At 44.5% G+C, this 27990-nt stretch overlaps 1 protein-coding gene across 3 annotated transcripts; it reads left to right on the top strand.

Annotated features, from left to right (window-relative positions):
* Positions 1 to 757: 757 nt before the first annotated feature.
* LOC143004674 (LIM domain only protein 7-like) lies at positions 758 to 26547 on the top strand. 3 transcript variants are annotated; one of them, XM_076155774.1, is made up of 31 exons: positions 758 to 851; positions 1044 to 1118; positions 4153 to 4223; positions 6097 to 6166; positions 7396 to 7502; positions 8186 to 8216; positions 11391 to 11504; positions 11599 to 11764; positions 12544 to 12694; positions 15811 to 15870; positions 16621 to 16789; positions 16913 to 17052; positions 17261 to 17444; positions 17583 to 18107; positions 19002 to 19271; positions 20509 to 20623; positions 21220 to 21381; positions 21465 to 21649; positions 21737 to 21794; positions 21882 to 21941; positions 22373 to 22408; positions 22894 to 22919; positions 23056 to 23163; positions 23304 to 23393; positions 23902 to 24083; positions 24317 to 24361; positions 24536 to 24588; positions 24661 to 24826; positions 25003 to 25251; positions 26006 to 26108; positions 26261 to 26547. In XM_076155774.1, exons 2-31 carry the CDS (start codon positions 1050 to 1052, stop codon positions 26309 to 26311), a joined length of 3816 nt encoding a protein of 1271 aa, XP_076011889.1. In that variant the 5' UTR covers positions 758 to 851; positions 1044 to 1049; the 3' UTR covers positions 26312 to 26547. The 3 variants fall into 3 exon arrangements, with proteins under 3 accessions (XP_076011889.1, XP_076011890.1, XP_076011891.1); XM_076155775.1 differs by lacking the exon at positions 22373 to 22408; XM_076155776.1 differs by lacking the exons at positions 21882 to 21941; positions 22373 to 22408.
* The last annotated feature ends 1443 nt before the right edge of the window (positions 26548 to 27990 follow it).

Below are 27990 nucleotides of genomic sequence, written 5' to 3'. Positions count from 1 at the left end.
CTTGAAACACAGCTTCTGCATATGATGTCACACTGCGTCTCCACAGTGAAGGACGCGGAATGTGATGGGAGACGGACGCGGGCTGTTATGAATCTCTCTAACTTATGCAAACATTTTTATTTGGGGGTGTGTATGTTCTGACCCGCATAGGCTTCCTCCAAGTGCTGTATAGCTTCAAAAACATGCAGGTGAGGTGAATGCAAACCTGTGAGTGTCCCTGTGAAACAATCCCAGCACCCTGTAAGGATAAGTGGGTGGAGAGAATAGATGGATGGATGCCACTTAGATATACTTCACGCTTAATTTAGGCTTTTAGGTTTACATTTCATCCATACATGGTGGTGAGATCCTGCCGATTTCGACTACCTTCTACTTTAAACTTCTACTTCAGGTACTTCAAATGTTAACACTATATTTCCATCCACTACATTCATCTGACTTTGCAAATTCCTCACGAGATAAGAGCAGAAAACATTGATGGCGGGAGTTTGAATGGAAATGCACGTGTTTCTCACCTGGAAACATGAGATGTGAAGATGAAAACTGCAGATAGAAAGTGTCTCATCTTCATCTCTCAGTCGTACGTTGTTTGTTGTGCTGACGGTCAGGTGGAGCGCCATCATCACCATGTAGTACCGCAGCCGGCCAGCAGAGGGACGCGCCTCTGACTTCAGCATCTCTCCTCGCTGCTTTGACTCGCCCGCAATAAAGTTTGTATCCTGCACTTGTTTGGTCGGATGGTGGGTGGAGTCTTGTGATCAACGCCGGCCAATAAACACGAAAGGTGCCATCAAAGCAGAAAGTTGCTCGGCCGTCAAAGCTGGGTGTCAATCAGCGGGACGCATCCACCGGTGAGCAGCTCCACACACACACGCACGCACGCAAGGTGACCGAGACAAGTGCACGTTGTCCCTGCAGAATTCAGTGTTTGTCTTCATGCTCACTTTAAATGAGCGGATTAGCTTCGAGGTGCTTCTTAATGAGCGCATTTAACACGACGTGCTTCCATTTAAAGAGTGTGTGTGTGTTCTATGGTCGTGCAGGTTGAGATGGAGTGGCGCCAGCAGAGCAGCCTCAGTTGTGCAGACGCCTTCCAAGAGGCTCAGCGCTGGATTGAGGTAAATGTGCCGTTTTCTTTCTCTCCGGCTTTTATTCACGTTGTTTGCTTTCCAAGGCGTTTCTGTGCTCATCTCCATTAAGTCCTCTGCAAACAATCTCCACCGTGCAACCCTCGGCCACTCAGCAGCAGAGGCAGCAGCTCGTTTAGGTTAATGACAGTCAGCTCAGACTGGCGGCCTGCAGCGTGTCATCGAGTTGAACTAGCGCGAATAGAAATGCAAGGGAAAGTGCAATGAGCAGAAACGCTGGATCGTTTTTTGGGAATGTAAGACTATAAATTAGCTCAGAAGCCCAAAAGTTGCAGATATATTTTGATTCCACGTGAAGGAAAATGCCAAATGTACACACACACATTCAATTTCACAACTTAATGTAAAATTTTCAAAAAGGGAAATAGAAACCAAAGTTGTGTGTTACTTCGTCTTGAAAGTCAGATATGCATCTAACAAATAATATAAAAGTCCATTGATCGTCTCTAAATACTTTCAATAACAGTAAACGCTCTAAAACCCAGACCAGATATCTTGAAATGGAACAATGGTTGTTGGTTTGATTTAAGCTAAAGATAGAAATTATTTTCCCCTCTGGCTCACTCTGTAAACAGAAAAGCATGGATTTGAAAAGGCCGCTCAGCTCATTCTGAGGCCTTGTTTGTTGTTTTTTAGCCTCAATAGAAATGTCAGGGGTTTCAGCCACAGAAATCTGCTATTCGGTTATAGAGTAGATTCTTTTCCAGGGGATGTACAAGAGCCCAATTTAATTTTTAGTAAGTAAGAATGAAAACATTTTAGTAACCAGAGGGAAAATATTTATGCACGATGACATCACAACTAAACTGAGCCACTTTAACAGGCTTATCTTTAAATGCAAATGCAAGCCTCTACCCTGATAAGTGTGTGTGTGATTTGACTGCAGGACTTATAACGCTTTAGATGGAAATGCGCATAGGAGGTGACATCATTGGTTAACGTGTAGGAGCAAAGAGAAGCTGGACGTGTCCCATTTCAGCCAAACGGTCTCACTTTCGTCAGCTCTTGTGCATTTCCACTTCTGCTGTGGTTGATTTGTTGTCCACATGACGTTTAGTGGGTTTGGGGATTTACACATTACAGGATCAAAATGACCGTACTAGGCTACTCCGGTTTAGGCTCGGTACAAAACTGTAGTCCTTGATTGTAGGATGTGGATGCTGAGTGTTGACCAACTCTGAATGGGGCCCCATTATTGTCAATTGTGTCCAAGTGGATCGTTATGCGAATGCTCTCCAACACTTTCTTGGCAGCTGGCCCGTGCCAATTTTACCCTTTCCCTGCAGCCACCGATGAAAGGCTGGATGAACACTGATGAGTTGTGTGTGCTTGCGTTTCCTCGTGTGTGTGTGTGTGTGTGTTAGGGAGGAGGGGAGTTAAGGGGATGGTAAATTGTATCATAAACCCTCACATTGTGCCAAAACCACTATGTGAATATCACAGTAATATTCCGTGTGACAGATTATAAGATATTAAAATCGCCGCATTGAAAAGTGCCCAAAAAGTGCTTTTGCAGTTTATCATTAGGCGAGTAGCAGCAGCAGCAGCAATTACACATAAATGGTTGCTGGGCGCTTCTTTGACTCTTCCAAAAAGCCTAATTGTTTTTGTGCATTATGCAAACATTACATTTCAAACAGTTGCATATTTTTGCCCTTTTTACATACAGCAAATAAAACGAGTGCTGTCACATTTTGAAAGCAAATGTTTTATTATAGAGGACTGCACATTTTCTATTCTACCAGAGGCACTTGTGTGAATTTAGCTTAATCTCTCTCTCCCTTTTTAGAATGAATCATATTACATTTCACATACATGCTGCGTTGAATCAAACATAGCGCATCAACGCAGGCTTTATTTAGACTGCAAAGCAAAATCACAACACTTTTTTTTTGCCTGAAGAAGTATGAGCTCTATGAAAGGCCCTTTGTTTTGATTGGATAATTGATGAAGTATCAGGGTTTGCAAGAATCCCCTCAAGTTCTTTAACATATGGCATTTCCTGATAAGCTCAAAATCTCCATCATGCTTCACAATCTGTCACAACATATGGCTTTAGAGCTGCTTTATAATTTGATCGTTTTCTCAATTGGTGAGCCTAGAATAGGGAACGTTCTCTCTCTCTCTCTCTCTCTCTCTCTCGCTCGACCGTGTGTCAGATGTGTGATATGCAGTAGCTGGTTCTCGTTTCATCGGAGTCGCCCATGTGAAATGACATGTTTGGTCCGAGCCAACATTCACTAATGACAGTAACGAGGTCGTTCATTCATTCGTCAGGCCTTCCTGCTCACTTCATGCTGTGTACTGTACCGTCTCCTCACTCTCTTTCTCAGAGGACTAAAGTGTTTATGTATAGAAATCAGCAGCAAGTTCAAATTCCTCTGCTCAAACTCGACCTTTGACCTTTGCTCTGTAAATTACTGTACGTTAATGGTACCGATCATTCAGGAGACTCTTTATTAAAATACGTCTCTGCAAATAAAAACGCATGGTTGAAACACATTGAATCTGTTGTTTTCTCTGTGGGATTTGCTTAATGAAGTGACCAATTAAAGCTTGGTGCTGCCGAACGGAACAATAGTAGCTGCACCGCGTCACTGAGCTGCATTGTGTTAATTTGCCAACGCATTTTCTGCATGATTCCACTGAGAAGAATCCATTCTGCGTCTGCCCAGTTCCACGAAAAGATTGTGCGATTATGGATTCCTGGGGGGACTAATTAGTGAGAAGAAAGGCTTTTAGGGGCCCTGTGTTAGCTATGGAGCCCGACTTTAATGGCTCCGTTTTGTACGTCCTTGTTAATAAAAGCCTTCACAGTTCTGCTTGTTTTTGTGTTTTTTTTCCCCTTTTTTGTTGGATTCTTTTGCATTTCTACCAGGAAAAACAAACATGTAATTGGCCTTGATTGTCCAAAGGTCTATGAGCTGGACTATTTTTGGTTCACAATATCTTTCACTGTCACGGAAAAACATCTGATTAAATTTGTTTGTCTGCTTATTTTTAGGAAGTGACCGGAAAATCCTTTGGCAGCAACAACTTCCGTGCCGCTCTCGATAATGGAGTCCTGTTATGCGAGTGAGTAAAGACAGAGCTCTGTAACTTTATCTATATGTATTACTATATGCTATATCAGTTTAAATTCTCAATCAAGTAAAAATATTGCCGTTTGTTGGATTCGAGGTAAACTACAACAAAAAAGAAACTAAGTGTTTTTCACTGTCGTTCATTATAACTGAACATGACATCATTGGCCTTAAAGAAAACCTCTTAGGGCCCAAGTAAACTTCAAAAGACTTATGGTGCTGCACGTTGAAGAACTGTGTCTTAATCTGATTCCTCCCACTTGCTGCATTTGGTCAGATGACCTGTTGAGACCCCAGTGCAGGGGCCAGAGGGCATGTGGGTGCATCTCCAAGGACTTTCCTCCCCCGCATTCGATACCAAAATGTCCTACTTTTCTCTCTCTGTGTTGTGCGAGTATGGCCATATTATAGTTGGAAGTTTGTAACTCTAACATGTATTCACTTTTTTGGAATGCAGGCTGGAAAAGTCCTTAGAGATTCTGCCACCAGTGGGCAGCTCTAACCACAGGTTAGATCCAGCATCAGAAGTGGAACAGACCAGAGTTCTCCTTAGGGGCTCTGAACAAAGAACCTGAATCCCCACATCTGAAGCCCTGCAAAAGGCCTTTTTTTGCCCTGAAAGTTCTATATCTTAGTGCTCTGGGACCTTCTTTGTAAAAGACAAAACTACGTGCAATACATTTTAGATAAATTGCAAGCTACTATTCATTATGGTTGCTCTTTCTGCATTCTAATAGAAGGTGTTGTTTTTCACAACCAACAAATTAAATGGAAGAAATTAATCAATACACAATTTAAGTGTCATAACCTTCACATAGCCTACAGAGGATTGGTGTGCGGGCCTAAATGAGTAGAAGTGTACAGTCTGTGTTGGCATTGTGCCATCATGAGGGCACTTGTTTTCATTTTTTACTTGATGCTATTGAATAATGCACTCGGATGTTTGAGCCCTTTCTCAATGTTGATTACATTTTCAAAAATCTGAGGGTTCAGTCATCACTCTGAAAGGACTGAGAAGGACCTTTTTATCTGAATTAATCCAGCTCAGGAATTCACCTGTACTCCAGCGAGGTGACCCCAGAGTCTCGCTCTCCACCTGCATATTTTGTGAAATGTAAGAGCTGCACTTTCAGCAGGAACCCGCCTGTAGGTTTAATGTTTCATATTTGGTTATCTCCCTCTGACTCACATGCTGCCTGCTTTTAATCCTCTTCCCATGCAAATGGAGGACGCCAACATGGCCGACGGTGAATCTCTTTGTCGGTGCTGTTTTTTGGAACCTATAGGAATTGAAAGTTTGGCTGTAGAAGCAAGTTTAGCGAGATATCTGGATGGATTTTCACCGGTATTTTCAGTTTAAACCAGATCAACTCGTCTCGCTAAGGGAAACTTTCATAAACACTCTTCTTTTCACTGCATGTGTCATTTGGTGCCATTAATAAGCTTTGTGTGTGCTGAGTTTTGAAGGTGGCATCGCTTTTGTTTACATCTTATCTCATAACCAAGGGACTGTGCGGTAAAAGGACCGCAGACCTTCAGTACACAATAATGAAGGATGAGAAAATAGAATCATTTTTGCTCCTCCACAATCAGAGGGAGATAAAAGCCTTTTCACAGCTCGGCTCAGTTGATGTGACAGTGGGCCGTATCCTGCCATGCTTCCTCTCTCTTTGTGGTGGCGGTGTTACCTTTTTTGAGTTTCATTTCTTTATTTGGTGGGAAGTTAGTTTTGTGAAACTTTCCGCAAACATTCAGGATTTGGTTCCCAGGTGAATTTGAGTGAAGGCGTTCCTGCTGATTTAACACACGCATTAACATGTACAACCTAAACCTGGAATATTTATTATCTGTGTTTCTACTTTCAGTCTCATCAACCAGTTGAAACCCGGCCTGATCAAGAGACTGAACAGGCTCTCCACTCCTATTGCTGGGCTGGTAAGTGAATGTTTACCACACCAGTGTCTCGCTGTCTGTCTGTCTGTCTGTCTGTTACAAATGCATAAGAAAGCACCTGCTAGCCAGGAAGTCTATGCTTTGTGTGGTTTCCTGTTAACATTGCTGACAGACATTGTTGCCACAGTTTGAATGATCCTGAAACTGCAACTCACCAAACCACCAGCTCGCACCCTGGAAGCTGTTTTGAGAGTAAATGCAGATTTTTATTTTCTTTCTTTTGGCCCTCGGCTCAGTTACAGTGGCTTCCTGCATTATACCTGCCTAAAGCTAAAGCAGGGAGCCGTCAATCGCCAACAAGTAGGAGACGAGCGATGGATGCAGCGGAATCTGCATCCCGGCATGTCTTAGCCGGTTAACTAAAAATACATATACTTTACATCACCGCTGCACATTTCCCCCCCCAGGGATCATAGTTTTCCATATTGATGTGTTGCGTGAGCTGAGACAGTGGCTGCAGGGAGGTAAGTGCAGCATAGAAATGAGGTTGTAGAGACCTGGAGCGGGAGATGTTGTATGTAACGTATCACAGTAAACATCTGGCTGCATTTGGGACGTTATCGTGCGTATATGGTGAGATCATGGCTCGTATCTCGCGTCTTGCTTTTTGATTTTTGCGGCCACGTCGATGGGTTACAGCATTCGTACTGCACAATGCAAAGTATCTCGGTATGTAAGTGTCTGAGGTGCTGCAAGCTGAATACTGCAAACTGGTGGCTTGAGTCTGTTAACCCACTGCTGATGGAATGCTCAAGTTTTTATGGTAAATTTGTATTAACTGAGCGTTTTGCACACTTCGCTGCAGGTTACAAAACACAGTGCAAGCACCCGGGCACATGCAGGAGCCTCCTCCTCCTCAGTGCTTCACTTCACAATTCCCACTGTGGAAAACAAAGCCAACAGCGACCGAATAAATAATATTTAATTGAAACGTTAACAGTATTTGGAGTACGGAGCATCTGTTCTGCCATGCAGCAGTGATACTCTGCCACTGCCACTTCTGCACCACATATGCAGGCTCTGTTAGTGCCCCTAATGAAATCTCAACATTCCTCCTGTTTCAGCGCACTTTCACTTTACAGCTGGCAACCTCCAGCAGGTCTCTGTCTAAAAGTTCTGCTCAAAGTATCTAAGATTTACAATACGATCACGTTTTTGTTTAATCATCCCCATTCTGTCTTGAACTCGTGTGTGTGGTTCTGATTTCCCAGGATAATGTGAATGTGTTCCTGAAAGCCTGTGAAAAACTGGGACTTAATGAGGCCCAGTTGTTCCACCCAGGAGACCTGCAGGACTTGTCCACTCGAGCAACTCTCAGGTATAATTATCACGACGCAGTGACCTGTCAAATGGAGCAAAAGGTTTAATGTGCACCTGTTCAATGTCGGCACCCAGCTGCATGCCTTCTATCCGCAAAGTTGAAATCTTTGTTGTGACTGTAAATCAGCCGTAGACGGTAGGACGGAGGCATTGTTGTTTCTAGATGCTGACACATCTTTATTGACTTTTAATTCCTTTTGGATCAGCAGTGTTCTTTCAGTACAGTTATCTGCATTCTCTTCACATCCCACGTGTAAAGATTAGAAATCAGCAGCGTCTGGATCCTGAGCATTGGCGTTAAAACCACTTATCTGGATTAGAATTGATTGTTTTTGCCGCCACAACCTCTGAACATCTTGATACTCTCTAAATATTGCGTGTAATGTTTGAAACACTGCTGTTCTGCTTTCATAATGGGTCAAATACGTTGCGTGAGTCATTTGGATGTTTTGCATGTTCTTTGAGGGACAAGCTGCTGCTTTATCCCAGCTGACCGCCTCTTCTCCGTTATAAGTGAGACGCCATTGTAGCTTTGTCTTCGCAACAACAGGCGGATCTGTGTATGTGTTTGCAGCTGTGTATGTCAGTGACCTTGCGGTGTGTGCGCTCATAAACGGCTCCATGAAGAGTATTGCTTCTCTGTGCTTACTTTACTCATTTCCACTTTCCTCTTTGTTTTAGGAGATTTGAAAGCAACAGGAGGCTGAAAAATGTAAGTAATGGATCTTAATCCTAATGTTCTCTCCTGCTGCCCTTTCAGTGGTTTTGCAGGTGAATGGTTGCCTTTTTTTGGTATAACTGGATTTTGCTGGATGTAATCAGCTGGGTTTTGTTCAAATTATGGCCATGGCCAGAAAGGTAATATACAGCTCTCAAGGCCTCGCTATACTGAATAAGGGGAAGGTTGAGGGCACTTATAATGCTTTGCAAGGATCAAGACGTGGTGATTTGATTCGAGGCATGTTCTTTGTGCAGAACCCAACATTTAGCGTCAAGAATCTATGTAGACCAGCGGTGCCATATACGTCACCCTCATCTAATGGTCTATGAGAATAAACTAGAGGAGTGCACAAGACAGTGTTGTTATAGGTTGTAAAGTAATACAACCGATTAGAACTCAAACTCCAACAGAAATTACGGACATCAAACCCAAATACACGTTTGCAACCTGACTGTATTCATGTGTTTTTTTTTTTTTTTGTCTCTTAGCTTATTCAGCCCTTTGTTTATTTTTAAAGCGCTGGTTTGAGTCACAGAGCATCTGACAGCTCCGACTCAGTAATGAGGCTGTGCGCTAAAGCTCTCCGTCTCTGACGTGGGTGTGGGCACCATCCTTTTGAATTAAGCAATTAGGCTGAATTTGTGTTCTCCGTTGCGATCCACAGTTTGCATTCAGGCTTCCGGTCTCGTACACTGATAGTTCACGCTGACTGACTGATGCGCGAGACTTCCGAGCTCAGCCTTGCAGTTTTTCCCACATTGAGGAGCGTTTGCACATAAACATGCAGTGAGAGGATAACATTCAAATTAAGCGAGGTACATTCTTTGTTTGGTGTTCGGTTCGTAATCCTATTTGTCTTGCCCTTTACTCACCTACACAATGTGCGTATTCATTAATTAATTGCTTTCACCTGGTTTCCAAGTTGCTCTTTGGAACTTGGGCTCTAAGATGAAGGAGAGTGTTACGTGTCGGGATGTGACGACTTGTGTCCCCAGCTGTTTGTAATTGCCACCTTGTGAATTGCCATTATACTGGACTGTTGAGGTATTTACTAACATAACAATGGGTTCCATAGCTATACATGTTTGATAGAAAGAGAGAAAGAATGAATAAAAGCCAAAGGTTGCAGTAATCGGCCATTAACTTTGCTCCTATAGGGAGCCAACCTGGATCCTGCTGCTCGGTACAAACAGTTCATCCAAGAGGAATCCTGTGGAGATAAATGTTGTGCCAGTCCATCCTAAGTCGTGACCAGAGCACAGACTTGAGGAGGCATCCGTTATTACATTGAGGCATTGGAATGAATACTGTAGCACATTATGACCTTTGCTTTGTCTGGAGTGGATTTGTATTGGAACCTGAACATGGCACAGCTGTAGCATTTTGAGTGAAATAATGGGCAAGATTCTGAAGTGATTTCATCAGACATTAAATGATTTCCAATGAATTGAAATTCGATTTGGCAAAAACTTTCCAGGTTGGCCTTCATCAGTATAATGGCTTGAAATCCAATTCCCTCCCCTGTGTGAGGTAGATGACAAACAATTTGGAATTAATGAACACGCCCTATCCCCCTCTTAACACGATCAAAGAAGCCTGTTATACTCCCAGGTCAGATAAATGAGAGAGAACTAAAACCAATTTGACCTGTAATGCAGCAAATGAGCATAAACAGCCAACAATTTGGCGTGTTCTTGGAAAACTGCATTAGAGAGCAAATTGTAGGTTGACGAGGCTGAAATGGACATTTTGACTCTTCAAGCACAGTTGTGAGTTGTAACATAAATAAAAGCTGCGTTGCATTTTGCTGTGCTGAGGGCTTATTGGACTTGTTGGTCATGGGGGTGGAACCTGAAGAAGCTCTGGATCATAACGAGTCCCTCACCGTCCCCTTTTTTGCCATCAACATCTTTGAATAAATGACTGATCCCCCTGAATGGCAAGGCATGAATACTGCCAAAATGCTTCAGCGTTGCCAATTTGGCAATGGTTTAGCAGTTGGAAATTGGGCGACTGATTTGACTCGACTATGACAGAATGCCTCCTGCACACCCAAGCAATATGGAGTGTCAACATCCTATTTATTCTGATTCATTCTTTGCCTTGATCATAGTGCATCCTCACCACGTAACATCTTTTTGGTCAATTCCACGCTGTGAACAAACAGATTCAGTGGAAGGCGATGGAATATTTCCCCCCCGGCGGGCTTGGTTATTGGAATGTGACGTTGTTTGCTCAGTTGTCTAAAGTCAGTCATGTCTTGAGACCCCACGGAGAGTTTTTGGAAGGAATTGAGATGTAGAAAATGTGACACAAAGGCTGCCGCTCTGCCTGGGAGAAAGGCCGCCTGTCAAAAATATCCAACACTTCCAAAATCCTTTGCTTGATGAAGTAATGAAGCACTAAATGCCAAGCGAGGCCTGTGTTTCAAAGGGCTTTACCCACCGTCATCAGACTGACTGTCAACTCTATTATGCTCCGTGGAAAGTGAAATGAAACGCATTAGCATTCTTAACAAACTGCCAAGAAGAATGCCGACCAACAGCCATATGTCGGCAGTTTAACTGTTAAACCTCTGAAGTAGATTTATCCTCAAATGCCAGGAGAAGAGAGGGCCTGTGTGTCGCAGGATGAGAGGGCCTGACACAGCAGGGAGGCACATTCGTATGCTGAGGTAGAATTGGAAAAATGACTTCTGTTATTCGCAGTTTCTCAGAGTAATTTCATGCCCTTTTCCAGAAGCTTCTGTAGCATTATTCTTTGTCTTACAGTTTGTAGTTTTGAAAAGGTTTAGGACTGTAGCGGGGGAATCGGAAGTGCACATTGAAAACACATTAGCTGGCTCAGACTGAAACTCCAGTCACTGGTGTGTTTTTCTATTTTTTTTAAGATGATAACATGTGGTTTGAAGGGATTGCTGGTGCTGACATTTCCACAGAGAAGCTCCGACTTTGAGCACATGCAAGAGATTGCCGCACATCTACCCAAGAAAACTGCTGTTATCTGGCACAAATCTTTACAATTCAAGATTTATTTTTGGTCAGTTTTGCTTACTTGGAAATTGTCAAAACAACTTCCTACAACAGCAGACCAGACCTGGAAGCATGTATGTATGCATCTAATCATACTTTGAAATATGTGCCATCTTTTCTTTGTTTTTCCAAGGTTCTCATCACCATTTACTGGTTGGGTCGCAAGGCTCAGCTGGACCCTTTCTACAACGGGCCTCAGCTTAACTTCAAGGCCTTTGAAGGGCTGCTGGGTTTGGCCCTGTCTAAGGTGGGCCACACTTCTGTGATTTTTCTGCATGGCTGAGCTCCTTGATTCCCCTCAGATGTGTTCATCCTGCCCCCCCTTTGTCGTCCACACCCAGGCGCTAGATGATGGCTGCAATGTGTTTGTGAGAGACGGTGGACTCAGAGAGTGCTGGTACCCGCAGAGGGAGGAGTCGCAGCACATGAAACGGGACTATAAGAGAGAGGACTCGGTGGACAGCATCGACTATCTGGACTCACGGGGCCTCCGGCCGAGCAGCGAAGGTACTTTTAGATTCTAGCATTGTAGCCTACACACCAGAGTATACAGGATTCTTTGGTGGAGACTTTGTTTTGGTTTGATGACGATAACTTGTTTTACAATGCTGTTCAATAGAAACACTCGTGTGATGGCTTTTGTGCTTTTCCTGTTGGTGAGACTCATTTCTCTTCATCGTCTCCATACTTGTCCTGCTTTTGCTCTTATCCTCGGTATCACTTCCAGTATATCTTCCCTTCTCTGAAAAGACCTGTGTACTTCTGTCAAATGTAATGGGTTATTACTTCATTAGATATGCCTGTACAGCCAAACAACCCTTCCTATCAATCTGGTGAATGGGGTATTGATGCAACGCGATGGTAATTGCTGTGGCCATAGTTAGTGCTGCTGTTAATTATGGACACAGCAGTGGCCACACACAGAGGTTGGATTTATAGCAAAGCGGTTCTATTGGATTGCACTGGTGTATCTGTCCGCCCCTGTTGTTGTGTTCATCTCTATTTAGCTCAAATTAGTCAGCGGTGTGCCACCCTGCCACATTTATGTGCGGGTCACGTAAGTGATAGATTCTGGCAAGTTCCACACCCTGTTGATAAAGTGTGTGTGAGACGGAATGATGCTTTGCACACTGCTGAAGGCTTGGCTGTGTAAAGACACAATCTAGGAAAGCATCATTTCTGTTCGATCCAATCTCCTCTTTGTCTTGAGACGATTGCGATTCTTATACTGTCTTTGTTTGCGTTTCCCTCTCTTCTCCTCTTTCCTACCCTCGCTTGGTCTCTAGGTTGTGGCAGCGACGCAGAAGCCGAGCAGGGGTTCAGGATGGAGGCCATGCAGCCGGCAGCCAAGCAGAACAGAGGCAATATCCCACCACCACTCATGCGGAGGAAACAAAGACGGTGGGAGAACGGAGGCTGCATCAGTCCACTAAACAGGTACTGCACACATGTTGCCTCACATGCTACTAAATCCGTGGATTACCTGGAGTTTGTTTTTAGTTTTCAGGCTTTGATTGCTTGATCTCTAACATTTGCTCTCATGCACATACTACCATCTAGTATGTAAAAGCAGAGTGCTGTCATGTCCTGAGTTGAGTCTGAGGAACGTATGCAACACAAAGCAAACTGTCGCCCACATTTATGGCAATAGATACTGAGGACAGAATCGAGTTTGGCCTCTTGGCTCAGTATAATGGTACAGGTTGGTTTTGAAGCTTGGTCTTTGAAGCTTTCTGCAGAATTTGTACTCTTTGTTTTACACTACTTTGGGTAGTTGTTGGATTGCTTGAAGCCACTAGCCATTAGCATTTTTTTAAAAAGGCAAATATTTTCCAACCTACTGTGGAGAAAATGTTTACTTTGTTGTTTGGTCCTCTGTCAACTGAGACTAATTGGACTTTAGTGAGTGAACTTCCTCTTGTTAAGACCATGCTAAAAGTTACCATAGCGACGGTGACCCTGAGGACTGGCGCACCAGAGGAAGGAGACTCACCAGGAGACTAAAAGGGTTTTGTTACCCTTGGTTTTCCAATTGAGCCTGTTTCATTAGTGCTGCAACCTCCGGATCAAATCATTGGTGAACTTTCCACCTATTGTGATTTACACATTTGATCTGATGTGGAAGGCTCTGAGGTCTCATCAACAGGTACTACAGCATTTCAAGGCTCTGTGTGACTCTACTAACTCTTAACCACACAAATTACTTCTCCTCTGCTTGTTACGCGATGGTCAAGCGCTCTATAGATCAGGTGAATTTGCCCCTGCACATTAACCATCAGCTACAATTTCTGCCGTTAGACTTTGCAGCACGTGGGCAGGTTTGTGCTAACACTGTTGCTGTTGAACCATTTAACATAATTGGATGGAAGTAAACGTCGACATGGCTGTACCACTCTTTGCAGCAACAGTGACGATGCCCCACGCGCTCTTTGTTCCCGCCGCAATCTTTCTCCTGTCGAGAGTCACGTTGACAGAGAACTTTCCCGGCGAGCTCTCAGTGAGGACGATTCAGAAGAAGATTACACTGACGCAGACCCGGTGTCCGACGACGTTTACACCCGCCGTGTGCAGCAGAGCCTACGTCAGACATCTGTCAACACCGCCTACGACCGATTTTTGCCCAGATACTGGACACCTGAGGAGGCTACTCGCGTGCGCAGGATCTACCTCGGCTCCCAGAGAAGGCCGTGGTATCGGAAAATGCAGCGCCGGAGGTTTGTTGACCATTACATTTCTACTTTCAATGTCAGCGCTAACAATGTCTGATCTCGTACTCACAACGCTAACTACAGAGGTGTAATTGCGGCGGATATTTGGTGTTCACTTACCAGTTTCCTAAGCCTGTGTAGACCCATGAGACTGTTTTCGTCAACAGTGCAAAGCTTAACATATCTACTGACCTAACTGAATTGCAGTAATAAATCTCAGCTACTTCACGTCGCTAATGGGATCGCAATCCATGAAAAGATAGAGGTGGAGTATAGTCTCAGGTTATAACATCAACAGTAAAACATTTTCTGAGCCAGCAGTGAACATTTCTGTATCTAACTTGACTCATGCGGAGAAGCTTTTAGAGGCTTTACAATGTGTTCAATAGATTGCGGATCCATTAGGGTTCAAGGCCCGCAGAGCTGCTAAGTGAACCCTGCGTATCTCCAGAAAGCTACATCTTACAGAAAAAGGACCTAGTTAGAATATAGATGACCTGAAAGTTTTGTAAATTTGCAAGTTTTTGTGTAATCTTTTGTATTTGTGTAAAGTTATGTGCATGGCTTGAGAACAGCAGGTAGTCTTGGTAACCTTAAGATGGCAAAAAGCAGCACATCGCCTCCTTTGAATTGTTACACTAAAGCTACATATTTATGCATTAATGCTTCCACCTTGGAATTTAGTTAACCCGCTCTGCATTACAACAATAACATCTGGTTCCACGGCTAGTTTGTTTTCTCACTACATATTTTGAGAGTAGCTTTGTGATCGACTGAACCACAGCAGCAAACTAAATGCTACTTTGCTGTGGACAGAGTAAATTGCTCGCTAGTTATAGGATGCAAGAAAGTTGAAATGGCGTCCATACTGCTCACAGTTGGTCATCATTTACTCTTTTAATGCACCTTTTCTTTTCGTTTGACCACAGCCATAAAGCTTCAGGCCCTTCTGAGGACAATTTTGACCTAATGGTGACGCCTGCGGCTGTACAAAACACCCCTGCGATGCCTCAAGAGCCTTAAACAGCATTTTGTTTGCCTCTCCAAGCTGGAGCAGGCACTTCAGTCCACACACACACTCCCAGACTCCCATGCCCCATCTTCACCCTCGAACAACGCGCTAAACAAAGAGCGCCAGTTTGTTTTGCATTTGCAAGTCCTGTCGTGCATCAGCGCGCTCCGTAACATTGGCAAAGATATTCAAATGTAGCTTTGCTTATGAAATGGGTTTATTAGGTTATCAGTCAAGTGAGCTGTGCCTTTGAATTCCTACCGGCTGTTTTCCTAATGGAGCTTGTTGCGTTATCTGACATGGCACCTTTTTATACTGCTGATGATGTGAGGCTCTTTGACAGCATCATGCTGAGTGACTCGATGGCTTATGATGGTTAAACAGATGACTCATCCAGTGTGTCGTGTCTCGATGGCCATTAGAGGATTCTGTTATTTATAACCTAGCAATCTGCCAGTGTGTTCCATTTTAGTGCATGAATATGTGTGTTGATGAAACATGTCTGAAATAGTGACTCCAAAAGTGTCCTCAACATTGTATGTGTGACTTTTTGTAATAAATGTTTTATTAAATCAAAATTGTGTGTGGCCTCTGTTACTATTGTTTGTTTTGTATTCTCCAGCAGGTTTTCATTACACACACATGGTAGTGCCACTGATGCATTATTGCATTTCCTCCATTTAAAGCAATGTATACCACTCCCTGTCCTGGTGACATGAGTTTATCCCCCTTCATATCTTGGCATGTATTACTGTTGTATTGGTTTCCCCTTTCAAAATCTGGATCCATAAAGCTTCATCAGTCTGTGTGTGTGTGTGTCTTTGGTTCCTTAGAGCATGTCAGCTCCAGGTAAGACCTGGGAAACCACCTCAGGTCAACCCTGGCTGGATTTGGTAAGTCGTTAACAGAAATTCAGGTTCTGACTATAAAGTGCTGGAGGAATCGCCGTGGCAATAACTGCTTCCTTTATGCTTTTTGGGTGTGCTTGTGTTGTGCTCATCTACATAATGTATGCAGCATGCATCATTTGGCTGTTGTGGGAGATGGAGTGCTTGTTATACCGCAATATTTTCTGTGCTGACTTCTCAGCAGCAGTTGGATGACAAACTGCAGAATCATTTGTTATCACAGTCTTGGTTCCTCCCTTGAAATGATGTCAGACTTTTGACATGCACCTGCTAAATGTGGCTCGTAACTTATCTGAATGTCGAGCCTGACATTTTTTGTTGCCTCCAGCAGTATCGCTTGTTACAAGTCATGGCTGTTGTCTTATGCAGATGCCAACATCTGTTGCCATTTATACTGCTTAGTTATTTGACTCGCATGCTCTCACTTGGCTAAGGATTGTGTTGCTTAGGTGCAGAATGTGCTGTGTTGTACCCATTACTCCATTGCCCACTGGGCTGCCATGCTGTGCGTGTGAAAGCTGGCACTGTGCTCGTACGCGTTTGTGTGTCTGTGCGTGCTGCATTGTGATGCTGCTGTTCATCATGCTTTTTATGCTATGCATGGTGCCGGAGAAGTGACGGCCAAGCTATAAAACCTGCACTGTCCTCCACACAATGTCTTAAATATCAACTTTATTGGCTCTCCGTGTCCTCTATCATGATATACCATGTTTCTCTCCTGTCTGTCCAAACCAGGAGCAAATCGCTGAGTGACATCCCCATAGTCTACCCTGTATTTAAAGTTCCTGATGGCAATAGTTCTGAAAATGTCGGCCAAGATCCTGGCAAGGCAAGAGACTGGAATCAGGGATATGCACGGAGAAGCAGTGCTGCTGCCAAGGACGGAGAAGCCAAGTGGCAGGATGTAAGTCAGGAAAACACAGGCCCAGTTACAAAAAGATACTTCCTCTTGACTCTTGAAATGATTGCTAATTACACCACATTGCATTGAAGAGTGACAAGTTATTGCCTCATTATTTTGCTACAGGACTTGACAAAATGGAAGAATCGACGCAGGAGCTCCAAGTCTGACTTCCATAAGATAGTGGAAGAGCGCGAGCATGTCATTAACCAGATGACCAACGGAGCCGTTGCTAACAATGACACGCAAGGGGCACAGTTACACAGGTACACTCGGACTACAAACTGTCCGTACAGTACACACAACTGGAGCATACACTCACAAACCTTGCATGTATTAAAAGTGTACATGAAGTGCTGCCGACCTCACCTGATGAACTGTGGAGAAGGCTGCCGTAACCTTGTGTAATGTGACCCATCTTTTCTCCTTCCCTCATTACGTTGGCCTCTCTTCCCTTACATGCCAACTCCCCAGAGACCAGCAGTCACCGAGCAGCCATTACCCTGCCCCCTGTCCCTCCTCCGCCTCTCCTACATCAGAATCGACTTGCGCTGCTCTCCGGCCCCACACCCGTGCTCTTCTGTGCCGTAGCTACGCCACCGATGCACCCTTCACCCCCGCCGCCGCACACAGCCCCCGTAATTCGGCGCACACTCAGGTAACATTGTTTTGTACTTATTTTTAGACTACTGTGACTCCGTGAATGTGTTTACCTCAGAGTCAAACTCGCAGCCTAATAAAAATGACAGCTGAGGTAAAATATTTCAATCTTCCATGTGAACTTATTTATTCTCAGGGATCCCTCACTGGAGCCATGCCTGCCTCTGATCATCATGCTGTGGGGGAGAAGACCTACTCTGCCTCCTTAGCCTCAGACGGTGCAGTAGTTACCACACCCTCTCTGGACTGTCCTTTCAGTTCCCAAACTCAAGTGAAAGCCCAGGGCTGCCCAGAGGCCACATCACGATGTGGCTTCGCTGATTCTGCCGAAACGTTGTCCAGTCCCAAGGACCACGCATACGCTCGTTCAAGAGCTACATCTTTCTTCGACAGCGCAGTTAACCAGACAGCAGCCGATGCTCTGGACTTTTCCCAGCAGGCCCAGAAGGCATCGTGGGACCAGGGAGTGGTCCAGGGCAGAGGACAGCAGGCTTCAGGCCCGTACAGGTTCCTGGGCCGACCCGGGTCATGGTCGGGCTCGGCCACCCTTCCTCGAGGTTACCGGCGGTCTGAGGGCTCATCTCGTCTCTCTGCCGCCATCACTGCCAGACCCTTTGGGACTAAACAGGCCAGGGTGTCTTCACTGCCTCGACTAAACAATGTGAGTGTGTGCTGCTCTACACTCAAACCTAACACACTTTTCTTTTGAGCTGTAGCTGTGTTGCTCTTGTAGTAACCATAGTGATGTGAACAAGTAAAAAAAAAAAAAAAGACTGGCTTATCCTCTGCATTCATGACACACAGTTGGCATAAAATCATTATGAAACTTTATATTTTTTCTTTGTCCAGATTGTCTCTTTGTCCCTCTAAAACTGACATTCTCTGCCTAATGGGTGTCTGATTACTTATACAGTCAGCCTCTCTCTCAACATGGCACCCCTGTGATGTGTTGAAGCTTTACATCCTGTGTGATACGTCTAATTTTGGAGACTAGGTGCTCTCAGAATCCAGATGAATATATTGCAGTTGTGTGGCGCTTAGACACGGTTAGAGATGAGACTCCACTCGATGCATGAGAGGATTTTCACAATCTATATAAGCTTCCCAATAGAAGGACCTGCCACCTGCTGAATTTGACTTTACATAATCTTCAGTTACATTTGTCGCGTTGCTGGAGTTTAGGGATCAGGAAGGAGCACTGGGACTTGTTAAGTCAGCCAAATAGTCTGAAGCCACTTCATGTAATGCTTTCGAATACAGCTTAGAGGCGAGCACTTCCTGTGTGTGGGGGACCGTGTGTGTACTTTATGTGAATGAGCTTGTGTTACCTTTGTTTTCTTGGATCGCCTTTCTCATTAATAATTGAAAAGCCGCCGCACTGTTGTAACTAGTGTCAACTGGCTACATGCTTAAAAATGGCTATGCTCACCTTCTTCTGCTGGCTGTGGAGATTATACTTGTTACAGTTCAGTGCAGTATTCTGAAGGCAAATTGTATGTGTGGTCACATTTGCCTTTGCTGTTCCTCTGACCGCACTGTTTGTGTTCATCTTTAGGTAGAGGACAATCAGGGCCTGCTGCTGAACAGTGAGCAGCAAGACAGATCTCTGCAGCCGCTCAAGTCTACACTCAAAAGACAGGTCGCAACCTCCCAGATGAAGAGTCAGTTCCAAGTAAAGCAAAATGGGCCAGAACAGAAGAGGGATGTGGGATATTTTGAGGCTTACGGCCAGACCAACGGCTGTCAGACCCAGCCTCTGGCCCAATCGCATTTAAACCTCCAGCACAGCAAGAACCTGACTGCAGCATCCACTGACATCCCAAAGGTTGGTACTCTGTCTGCATTTGTTGCCTTTAAGACGAGAAAGGTGGCCTCCTCTCCAAAAGTGCTGCGTCTTTGTCATGGCATCATGTCCCACAAGTTTAGCTGCTGCTACGGCCTAGCTACCTGACTAGCTTGCTAGAAGAGATATTGCATTAAACAAGCGTGACATTAAGTACAATATCCACACAATGGCAGAGGTTAATGATCACGTCCAAGACTAATGTTCTAAAACAGACTACCAGACCTTTGCTTTGCGTGTAAAGTCGGCTAATGTCACGTGATGCTAGTTTGTCACGTTATTTTAATCATCTCGACACTTTTGGTGGATGTTGCTGGGGTGCTCTGATTAAAAGGTCGACGGCGTGTCATGGATCCTTGGGGAGACTTCAGCATGCACCTGTGCCGTCATGCTTTCCGAGGGAAATTAGCTCACCGCCGTTCCACTTATGATCTTAGACACAATAATTGTCCTGGCATTAATGAGCCGACTAGCATTAGGAGTTCATGGAGGTCACATTAATTCAGTTTTGTGTCATAGTCTCCTTCCTTGTCAGACATTGTAAGGGTTTGAACGGTTATCATGATTCAGGCAGCTACAACTAGTATTCCACCACAGTAGATAAGCTGTCACCATGGCACCTGATCCAAGATATCACATGACCAGTGGCTTTACATGGAAAAGGCCTATTGGAGCGTCTGATAATCATCAAATCACGCCGACACGATCACTGTGCAGTCAAACACGGTGTCTGTGGGCTACTGGTGCCCAGCAGATGGACTAGGCTGGTGGACATATTGGCACCAACCACAGTGCTGTGTTCAGTCGGTGGTTGTGTGAAAAAAATGATTCTTTCCGCCACCATCGCTTAGAGGCGTACAGGCGCCATTCTACATGGTTGAAAGGGCACGTTTGCTGTTTTTGTGGAATATAATTGAATCAAGTCATTGAATCATTAGCAATGAATCATTGCTTCCTGTAAAATAGTCTACAAATGAAAAGAAAAAAATAACAAAGACCTGCAGCAAAAGTGATTAATGCATTGGCTGATTCTAATACGGTTAAATTGGTGTATCAGCCCTAATAAGCCTGATGCAGGTAAACGTGTGCATATACGGCCTTTGCTTTCCTCCTCCAGCATCAACCACAGTCTCTAGTTTCACCAGGAAGCCAAAGACATGACATCACTGGGTGTCACCTTCACCTGTACGCTGTGTGTGTGTGTGTGCACGTTTCACAGGTGGATCACAGTGACATGAGAGTGAGTCTTACTCTCAAACCGAACAGTAGACCTGACTTCGGCTTCCAGACTCATTGGGATTCCACTGGGGTGAGGGTCAGATCCATCCAACAAGGTAAGACTGTGCTGTATTTCACTCTAGTTTGCTGAAATGACATTTGTCTCAGGCTCAGTCTTTGCTAGTCTAGTTGTTCTTCAGTCTTTGCTTTGAACCGAGGCACAGAGATAACAAGACATTTTGAGACACTGATGGTAATGTTACATAGAAATGTGTTGTATCTCCCCCCGTCCTCACGAGAAGGCATTTTCTGACAGGTTACACTTTGATACACAACAGAACAGTAATGCAAGATGCAGCACGAGGACGTAGATGCCAACAGAAAAACAAACGCATTGTATTATTGAGAAAGCCGTATATGTCCAGTCTTTATGCTCACAGGAAATTGATACACGTCGCATAAACACCGAACAGGAATTGGGGAAATTCCAAACCTGCAAACAGCAAAATTGAGACTTGAAGGAAAGCATGAATAGTGAAGTAGATACCAGAGGTGTCGCTTACGCTCTGCTGTGTTCTTGTAACTTACTGACCTGATTCTAACCTTGGAGCCGCTATGTTGTCCCGAGCTCTCCTGCTTGGCTTCTCTAATGAAATCATCCGTCTTTAGTCTTGGGCTGTACTCACCCTCTGCTCTTGCCACATGTCCTCAGGAAGCCCAGCAGAGCTTTGCCAGTTGTGTGTGGACGATGAGATTGTGGCCGTCGATGGCATCGCTGTGAAGTGCATGAGCTCCGACCAGTGGAAGAATAAAATGACGTCCGCCATGCAAACTGGGAGCATAACCATGGACGTCCGACGCTATGGCAACAAGGGTACGAACAATGAGTCTCTGAGGTTCTCTCTTAAATAAATTGGCATCTTCAGCAGTGTGGACTTGATGGCCTGCTTTCATTAGATTGGAGCACCAATGATGGGAGTCATCACATCCAGCCTGGCCAGAGCAGGATGACCATCAATCTGACTGCTGCAGCGCCCATGCTGATGCACGACGCATGCTGCCCGGATCCCAATGGCAACAGTGCAGCTTCTACTGAAACCACCATCACCAAATCATCCAAACTCACTGGACGGACAGAAAATGTGAGCAATACTTTAACTACTTCAAAGCAAATTTAGATTCTTCTCACAAAGCTTCATCCTCACTGGCATTTTTGTTCACCGACCCAGGGTGTTCAAGTCACAGATGGAGAGTATGCTGACGACCTCAGGGCAAGCAGAACTCAAGGTAATTTCATGTTTTAACATTTCACAAAGACCATTTTTTTACCTAACTGAACTTTAACGACCTCAACCTTCCTTCCTTTTTGTGTAGATTATACTGATTTTTCTGAGAAAAATCTAAAAAAGAGAGCAGAGTTTTTCAAACGCAGAGGTAAATTACAAGTTGAACTTTGTCCCGGTGTGAAAGCTTTGCTGGCTGTTGGTAAATTGCAGAGGTATTAAGTAAAGTCACATCAAAACAAGGACATGAAAGATTCTCAAAAGAGGCAACTAATGGAAAGACGAGTAAAGAAAATGCCAGTGAGACACCGCCTGGAAGCAGAAGAGGTTATTAAGTTCAAGGATCCAGACCGTCAACACTAAAGAGGACGGTTATTAAAGAGGCAGGATCTCTGCAAATAGATGCTGAAGATTAAAAGCTGACCATGAGTCATCTAATCTTTGACACACTACTTGTCTTTCTGCAACATTTAACAGATGCTTCCTGTAATTGTTGCCATTTTGTGTGTTCTGTTCTGAATCTGAGCTTTGAGCTTCTGGAATCAGACAAGTGTTGGATTAAAGCCAATCTCTTCTCTTCAGGCTCTGCAGGCTTCGGCTCGTGGGTTTACTTATGTGGTAAATGTTTGCATTGTGTGTGCCGCTTTCGTTGAACTTGTGCTTATTGTGCGAAATCGGCAACTGAGCATGTCGGCGTGTGTGGAAATGTTGCGCATATGAGACTGTCTGTGCTGTCGTGTTTGCTGTGCTGTCTGCTCAGACTGGGGAGACATTGGCAGATGAGTGTGATGTTGCACAACCTTTCAGTACATGACAGGCAGACGGGGATGACGGGTGCAAACTTGGTGAGGACTGATAGTTGTCTGATCTAATACATTACAGGTAATCATGTTGTGTGAACAGATACAACAAAGCAAACGGATACAAATGCACACAACTGGGAACTAAAAATGTTTCAGTGTGTACATTTCTTTGCGTATTTATATGTGAAGTCTTCTAATGTGTCCCCAGCCTCTGTGTGCTACATAAGTCCTCTGCTATATGATGACACATAATGTTTGAGAATCTTTCCAAGCTCTAACACTTTTTATTTTCTCATCCAGGAGGGTCAGAATCTGCAATATCTGATGTAAGTATTATAGAAGCCAGTTTGTTTCTCATACTGTGTTTGTATTGGTACACACACGTATTGACATGTGCGGTGAAATGGCTTGTGCGTCGCCGTGTGCCATGTGTGGGCCCACTGTTTGGTTGTGCATCACCAGCTCCAGGTGCCGTCCCTCAGCCCCTCCCCGTCCAGCTGGTCATGGGACCATGAGAAGGATCGCCTGCGCCAGGAGAAGTGGCAGGAAGACCAGGAGCGCCTCCTACAGGTTGAGACGGATTAGACTTGCTGTCACAGAGAAAATGCTCTGCTGCCTTGTTTTCATTTATTTAAACTTTAGTGCCGCAAACGTTCAGGGTTCGTGTGTGTGTGTGTGTGTGTGCTTGTGCGTGGGCGTCTTTGCTTCAGGAGCAGTACCAGCAGCATCAGGAGAAGCTGGAGGCTGAGTGGCAGAGGGCACAACAAGATGCAACGGGGGAGTTGAGCAGAAAGCCAGAGGTAGCAAGTGATAGAGCGGCAGCCACACACCAACTTATTAATGTATATCATTTGGATTTTATGCAAGTACATGATATTTATAGTCATGAATTTCATTAAATTTGTGAAGCACTTATGTGAATACTGTAAATCCTTATACGGTGTGGAAAATGTCTCTGTGTAAAGAGAAATTCAAAAATCAGATGTCCGCACACAGATCTCTGAAGTTAAATGTCAACCACACATAACTGTGTTGTCTTAAGCATTTGATCCGTAGGAACATCCAGTAGCTTTGAAGTCTCCACACATCATTCACCTTGATGTGCCCGAGCAGATTGGTGTCAATTCATTCTTAACCTCCTTCTGGAAAAATGTCAGCATTGTGATTCAGAGCAGGAAGTGAATATTTATACCCAGGCAGAGTTGACAATTCTATGCAGCGGCTCTGACAAAGGGCCCTGGGCACCGTTATGACAACCGGTACTGCACGTTATTTCAAAATCATCTCATCTCTCTTTATTTGAAACAGAACACCTGTGAGATGACTAACAGGCCTGTGAGCCGCGGCCCTGCCCCCCTCCCTGCCAACGGGTCGACAGACAAAACCCTATGGGGTAAGCAGAGCCCTGACGTGGAGGAGTTGAAGGATGCGGGGTCAGAGCCTCAAAGTGCTCCTCCAGGCGTGCAGGATAACATCTCTGAAGCAGATTGGTAAATAAGCTTCCCACTTGTTTGGATGTGGCATGGTGCAGTTTCCCTCTGTTCTCCTGCGCCGACTGTCACAATGATCCAGCTGTAGCCCAGGCCGAGCATCCTGCTTTATTTTGAGGGCTTTGGGAAAGTTTTCTCTAACTTTGCACGGTGTGATCTTTCCTCACGCTGCTGTTGCTGATTCTGCTGCTCTCGCTGCTGCTGCTGCTGCTGCTGCTCGTGCTGTGCTTCAGGGCTGAAGGCTCCTGTGGCTTTGCTCGGCTATCTGCTGCACACAGGTCAGTACAAGCTCTGCTCAATTTCCTACTATTTTCACTTGGGCCCAGGTACAGTAGTGTTTATACTCTGCCTTGGAGAAATTCCAATAACGGTCAACGTTATTTGTTGAAGGAATGTAGACATTGAATCGGTTATTGCGATCTAGATTATGGAGCTGCATCTTTTTTTTACAGGGCAAAGTCTATGTCTACTCCAGCATTGGCAGGCCTCCACAAACAGACAAAAGGTAAGTCCACTACCAGGTTCCCCTCTGTTCCGGTGTGGTCCCGCGCTCACCTCAAACTTCTGACTGCTGCAGGTGATCAGAGGAGAAGCAAAGGTCAGAGTGTGTCCAAGGCAGAGCACGAGAGGCAGCAGATTCTGGAGGAGATGAAGAAGAGAACACAGCTCCTGACCGACAACAGCTGGATACGCCAGCGCAGCACCAGCGTGAACAAGGAACAAGTTGGAGCCCCCATAAAGAGGTGATGCTTGTACGATGTCAAAATAATTTCTTGCCAAACACACAATGTTCTGAGTTTGAACAATAAAGGAAAACGCACTGGCCTTTAGATTCCAGCAGAGGGCAGTCATCTCTCACATCAAGGTGCCCTGGGTGCCAAATAATGTCTGCCGCTCTCTGCTCATTTGTGAACTCCAGGTATGACTCCCTCGACAACCTGCAGACTTGGCGTCAGTCCCCAGGCTCGACCACCGCAGACGACTACCCCCGTCCACACTCCGCCGCTGGTGGATTCACTCCCCCAAGTCGGAACATGTCCTCCCGTTACTCCACTGGAGGAGCTCTGCCGCAGAAAAGTAAATCCTGGTTGGTGGAATCCTCCAGTCCATTGTTTTCAGGAGAGGAGTTGGCTGGCCAAACCCCGCCTGCACCCCGGCATCACGGCAGGTCATTCATCTCCAGCTTCCTCCTTGTGCATGCCATAGTGTTGCTTCCCATGTCCTGTGTGATGCTTGTACACAATCCTAAGTCTTGGCCTTACTATTGCATGTGCTGCCCCAGGGTGGTCAGTGGCAAGAGGATTTGCTGTGTGTGTGAGCGTGTCCTGGGTAAGGGGGCAGCCATGGTCATTGAGGCCCTTAGCCTCTGCTTCCACCTCGCCTGTTTCCAGGTGAGAGGTCGTGATCGGCTTAGTTTGGGCAGCAGGAGTCTCTTATCAGCACCAGCTGCCCGTGTTATAACTCTAACCTTATTAGACTTAACACACACACACACACAAACACACACACACACACACACACACACACGCTTGCTTTTCTGGCACCTTTTTTCGCTTCTGGCTCTCCTAATCAATTTGTGGTGTTGGGTGTGACAGTTGTGCTTTTTCTGCCATTTCACCATTGAGCTTAATGATTTGTGTGGCGGAAGCCAGACGGCTGTTCAGCGGCACATTTAGATGCTCGTTGTTAAAATCTCACTGCCAGCTGATCTCTAAATTTAGCCGAGTTGGCGTCATTACCAAGTAGATGTAAAAGTCTTAACGATGTTTTCCCTTTCTAGAACCTTCTACTTTGTACACCAGTCATAATACTGAAACATGCCATAGTATGTGCTTGGGCGGTGAAGGATCTGTTGTATTGTTAGATGTTTACACAAAGGACCATGCAGTTGGTCATTTCCCACTTCTCCCTCCTGTTCGCAGTGTGTGGGCTGCAACCAACTTCTCGGAGGAACAGAGACCGGCAACCAGGTTCGAATTCGATACAGGAAGCCCTACTGTGAGCCCTGCTACATCCTACACAAGTGTGAGTATCTGTCCCGGTGCTCCAGTAAGACACTTTCAGCAGCAGTGTCATTGCTCCTTTGCAGACAGTTCCCTGGACACTGGACAATGTCATCCTAATTAATGGAGAGATCCAAGTAAATATGTGTTAATTGTTTTCAATCCCACTTTCAGACGGCTCTGTCCCCTCCATGTGACCAGATTGTGCTTCACATCGCAGAGTAAGCGTATCACCGTGGGATACAAGGTAGAATGAAGCTGTAATGAGCACTTCAGCCACAACGGTTGTCTCCCATCACCCGGTAAAACTCTGAACCCCCATAATGTCATCTAGCATTGATCAAGTATGATGCTTAGTTTGGCTGCTCGTTTTGTTTGTCTGGGAACGTTCACATAGATTTAATATATGAATTAATATAAAGGGAATTATGGGTATTTGATAAATGCTTTTATTAAAATGTTAGTGTTGCCATGCATTTCTGTTATGTTGTCATCTTTGCCCAAGTGCTTTTCTTTTTTTGAGATCCTGTAACCCATATACATGACTTAATATGTATGGAGGCACGTTCTAACTCGTACTAAAGCACTTTTCTGTCTGCTGCAGTCTCACCAAGTGCACTTTGGGTATGTCATTGGTATATATGATGTATTTCACATGCAATAATGGCAATCTTTACCGATATGTTGGATTGTAAATAAAGTAAACAGATTACAAACAAGAATGGCCCTTATTTGCTATACATCTATATACCACATGATGGCGATGTTGGCCTCTCAGCGTCATGTAGGGTAAAATGTCTGTCTGAGATGGCATTTAAATTGTAACGGTTTGGATGTTTTGCAATGGCCTGTATCATGTGGTCTCTGTTTTGCTATTAGAGGTACATTATATATTATGAATAAAGGTAGAAAGCATCAGCAGAATTGTAGAATGCACTGGCATCAACTAATGGGCATCAAGTCACTGGAAAACATTGCACTGCTGAAGTGAATGAAATACAGCAGAGTTTGGTTTTACTTTCCTGAATAAATCAATTTTAAAGTGTCAACTTCTGTTTGTGCTCTAACTTCAATTATTTCCCATTGGAACTAAAACGTGTATGTTCTGTTATGATTTTTCTCTGGTAACGGCACATATTTGCAGTTAATGTGTAAGAAGTGTTATCTCTGGTTGACCTTATATTTGAAGAAATTAAAATTTTTAATTCTGATCCAAAGGCTAGATCTACCGTCCAATTTGTCATGAGGATTTAACGGAATATATGCTGTAAAAACCATGACGCCAATAAATGTCAAGGTACTTGTGAGTTTAATGTATATAAAAATGATATGGTGTGTTTTTCTGTCTAACATTGGTCATAGATGTAGTGTTTGGTGCAGAAACTGCATTTTCATTTGCCATGGGTCTCTGTATTCAGCAGCAGCTTTGGGCATTACAGAGATGGGAAAACCTCGCAGCTGGTTAAAGTAAACATTTTCTGTTAGCTTGGGGCATTTCTCCTTTTTTTTGAGATATAAAGGAAGTGTTACTGCAACAATTGGTTCCTGAAACCGATTGTTAGACATTTAAATAAAACGACTGCGTCACACAGGCCTTGGTTTACCTCCATTATAATACATTCATAATTCTCACAATAGGCTTACACTGAGAAATGTAACCCTGGGTTTGGATGGATTATGGGTTTGTTGAACCTCCTTAATTTGTTCCCTTTAGAGAGATGTGGGAAGAGAATGTTTGTGTCTCTAAATAGGGAAACGGCATGCTGTAAACTGTTAAAACGCGTTCTGCTGTCCAGAATTAAGGCTCACGCTGTGCCAACAATGCTTCTATTGTTCATGGTTCAATGTGGACAAATTAAAAATTGGTCCTCAGCTTTCTGCTGGCTTTAACACTGTATGTGTGT

The sequence above is a fragment of the Genypterus blacodes genome, unplaced genomic scaffold, assembly GCF_046128005.1.
Source record: "Genypterus blacodes isolate CSIRO-AG114 ecotype Tasmania unplaced genomic scaffold, CSIRO-AGI_Gbla_v1 ptg000067l_1, whole genome shotgun sequence".
Classification (NCBI taxonomy): domain Eukaryota; kingdom Metazoa; phylum Chordata; class Actinopteri; order Ophidiiformes; family Ophidiidae; genus Genypterus; species Genypterus blacodes.
This window is presented reverse-complemented; position numbering and strand designations above follow the sequence as displayed.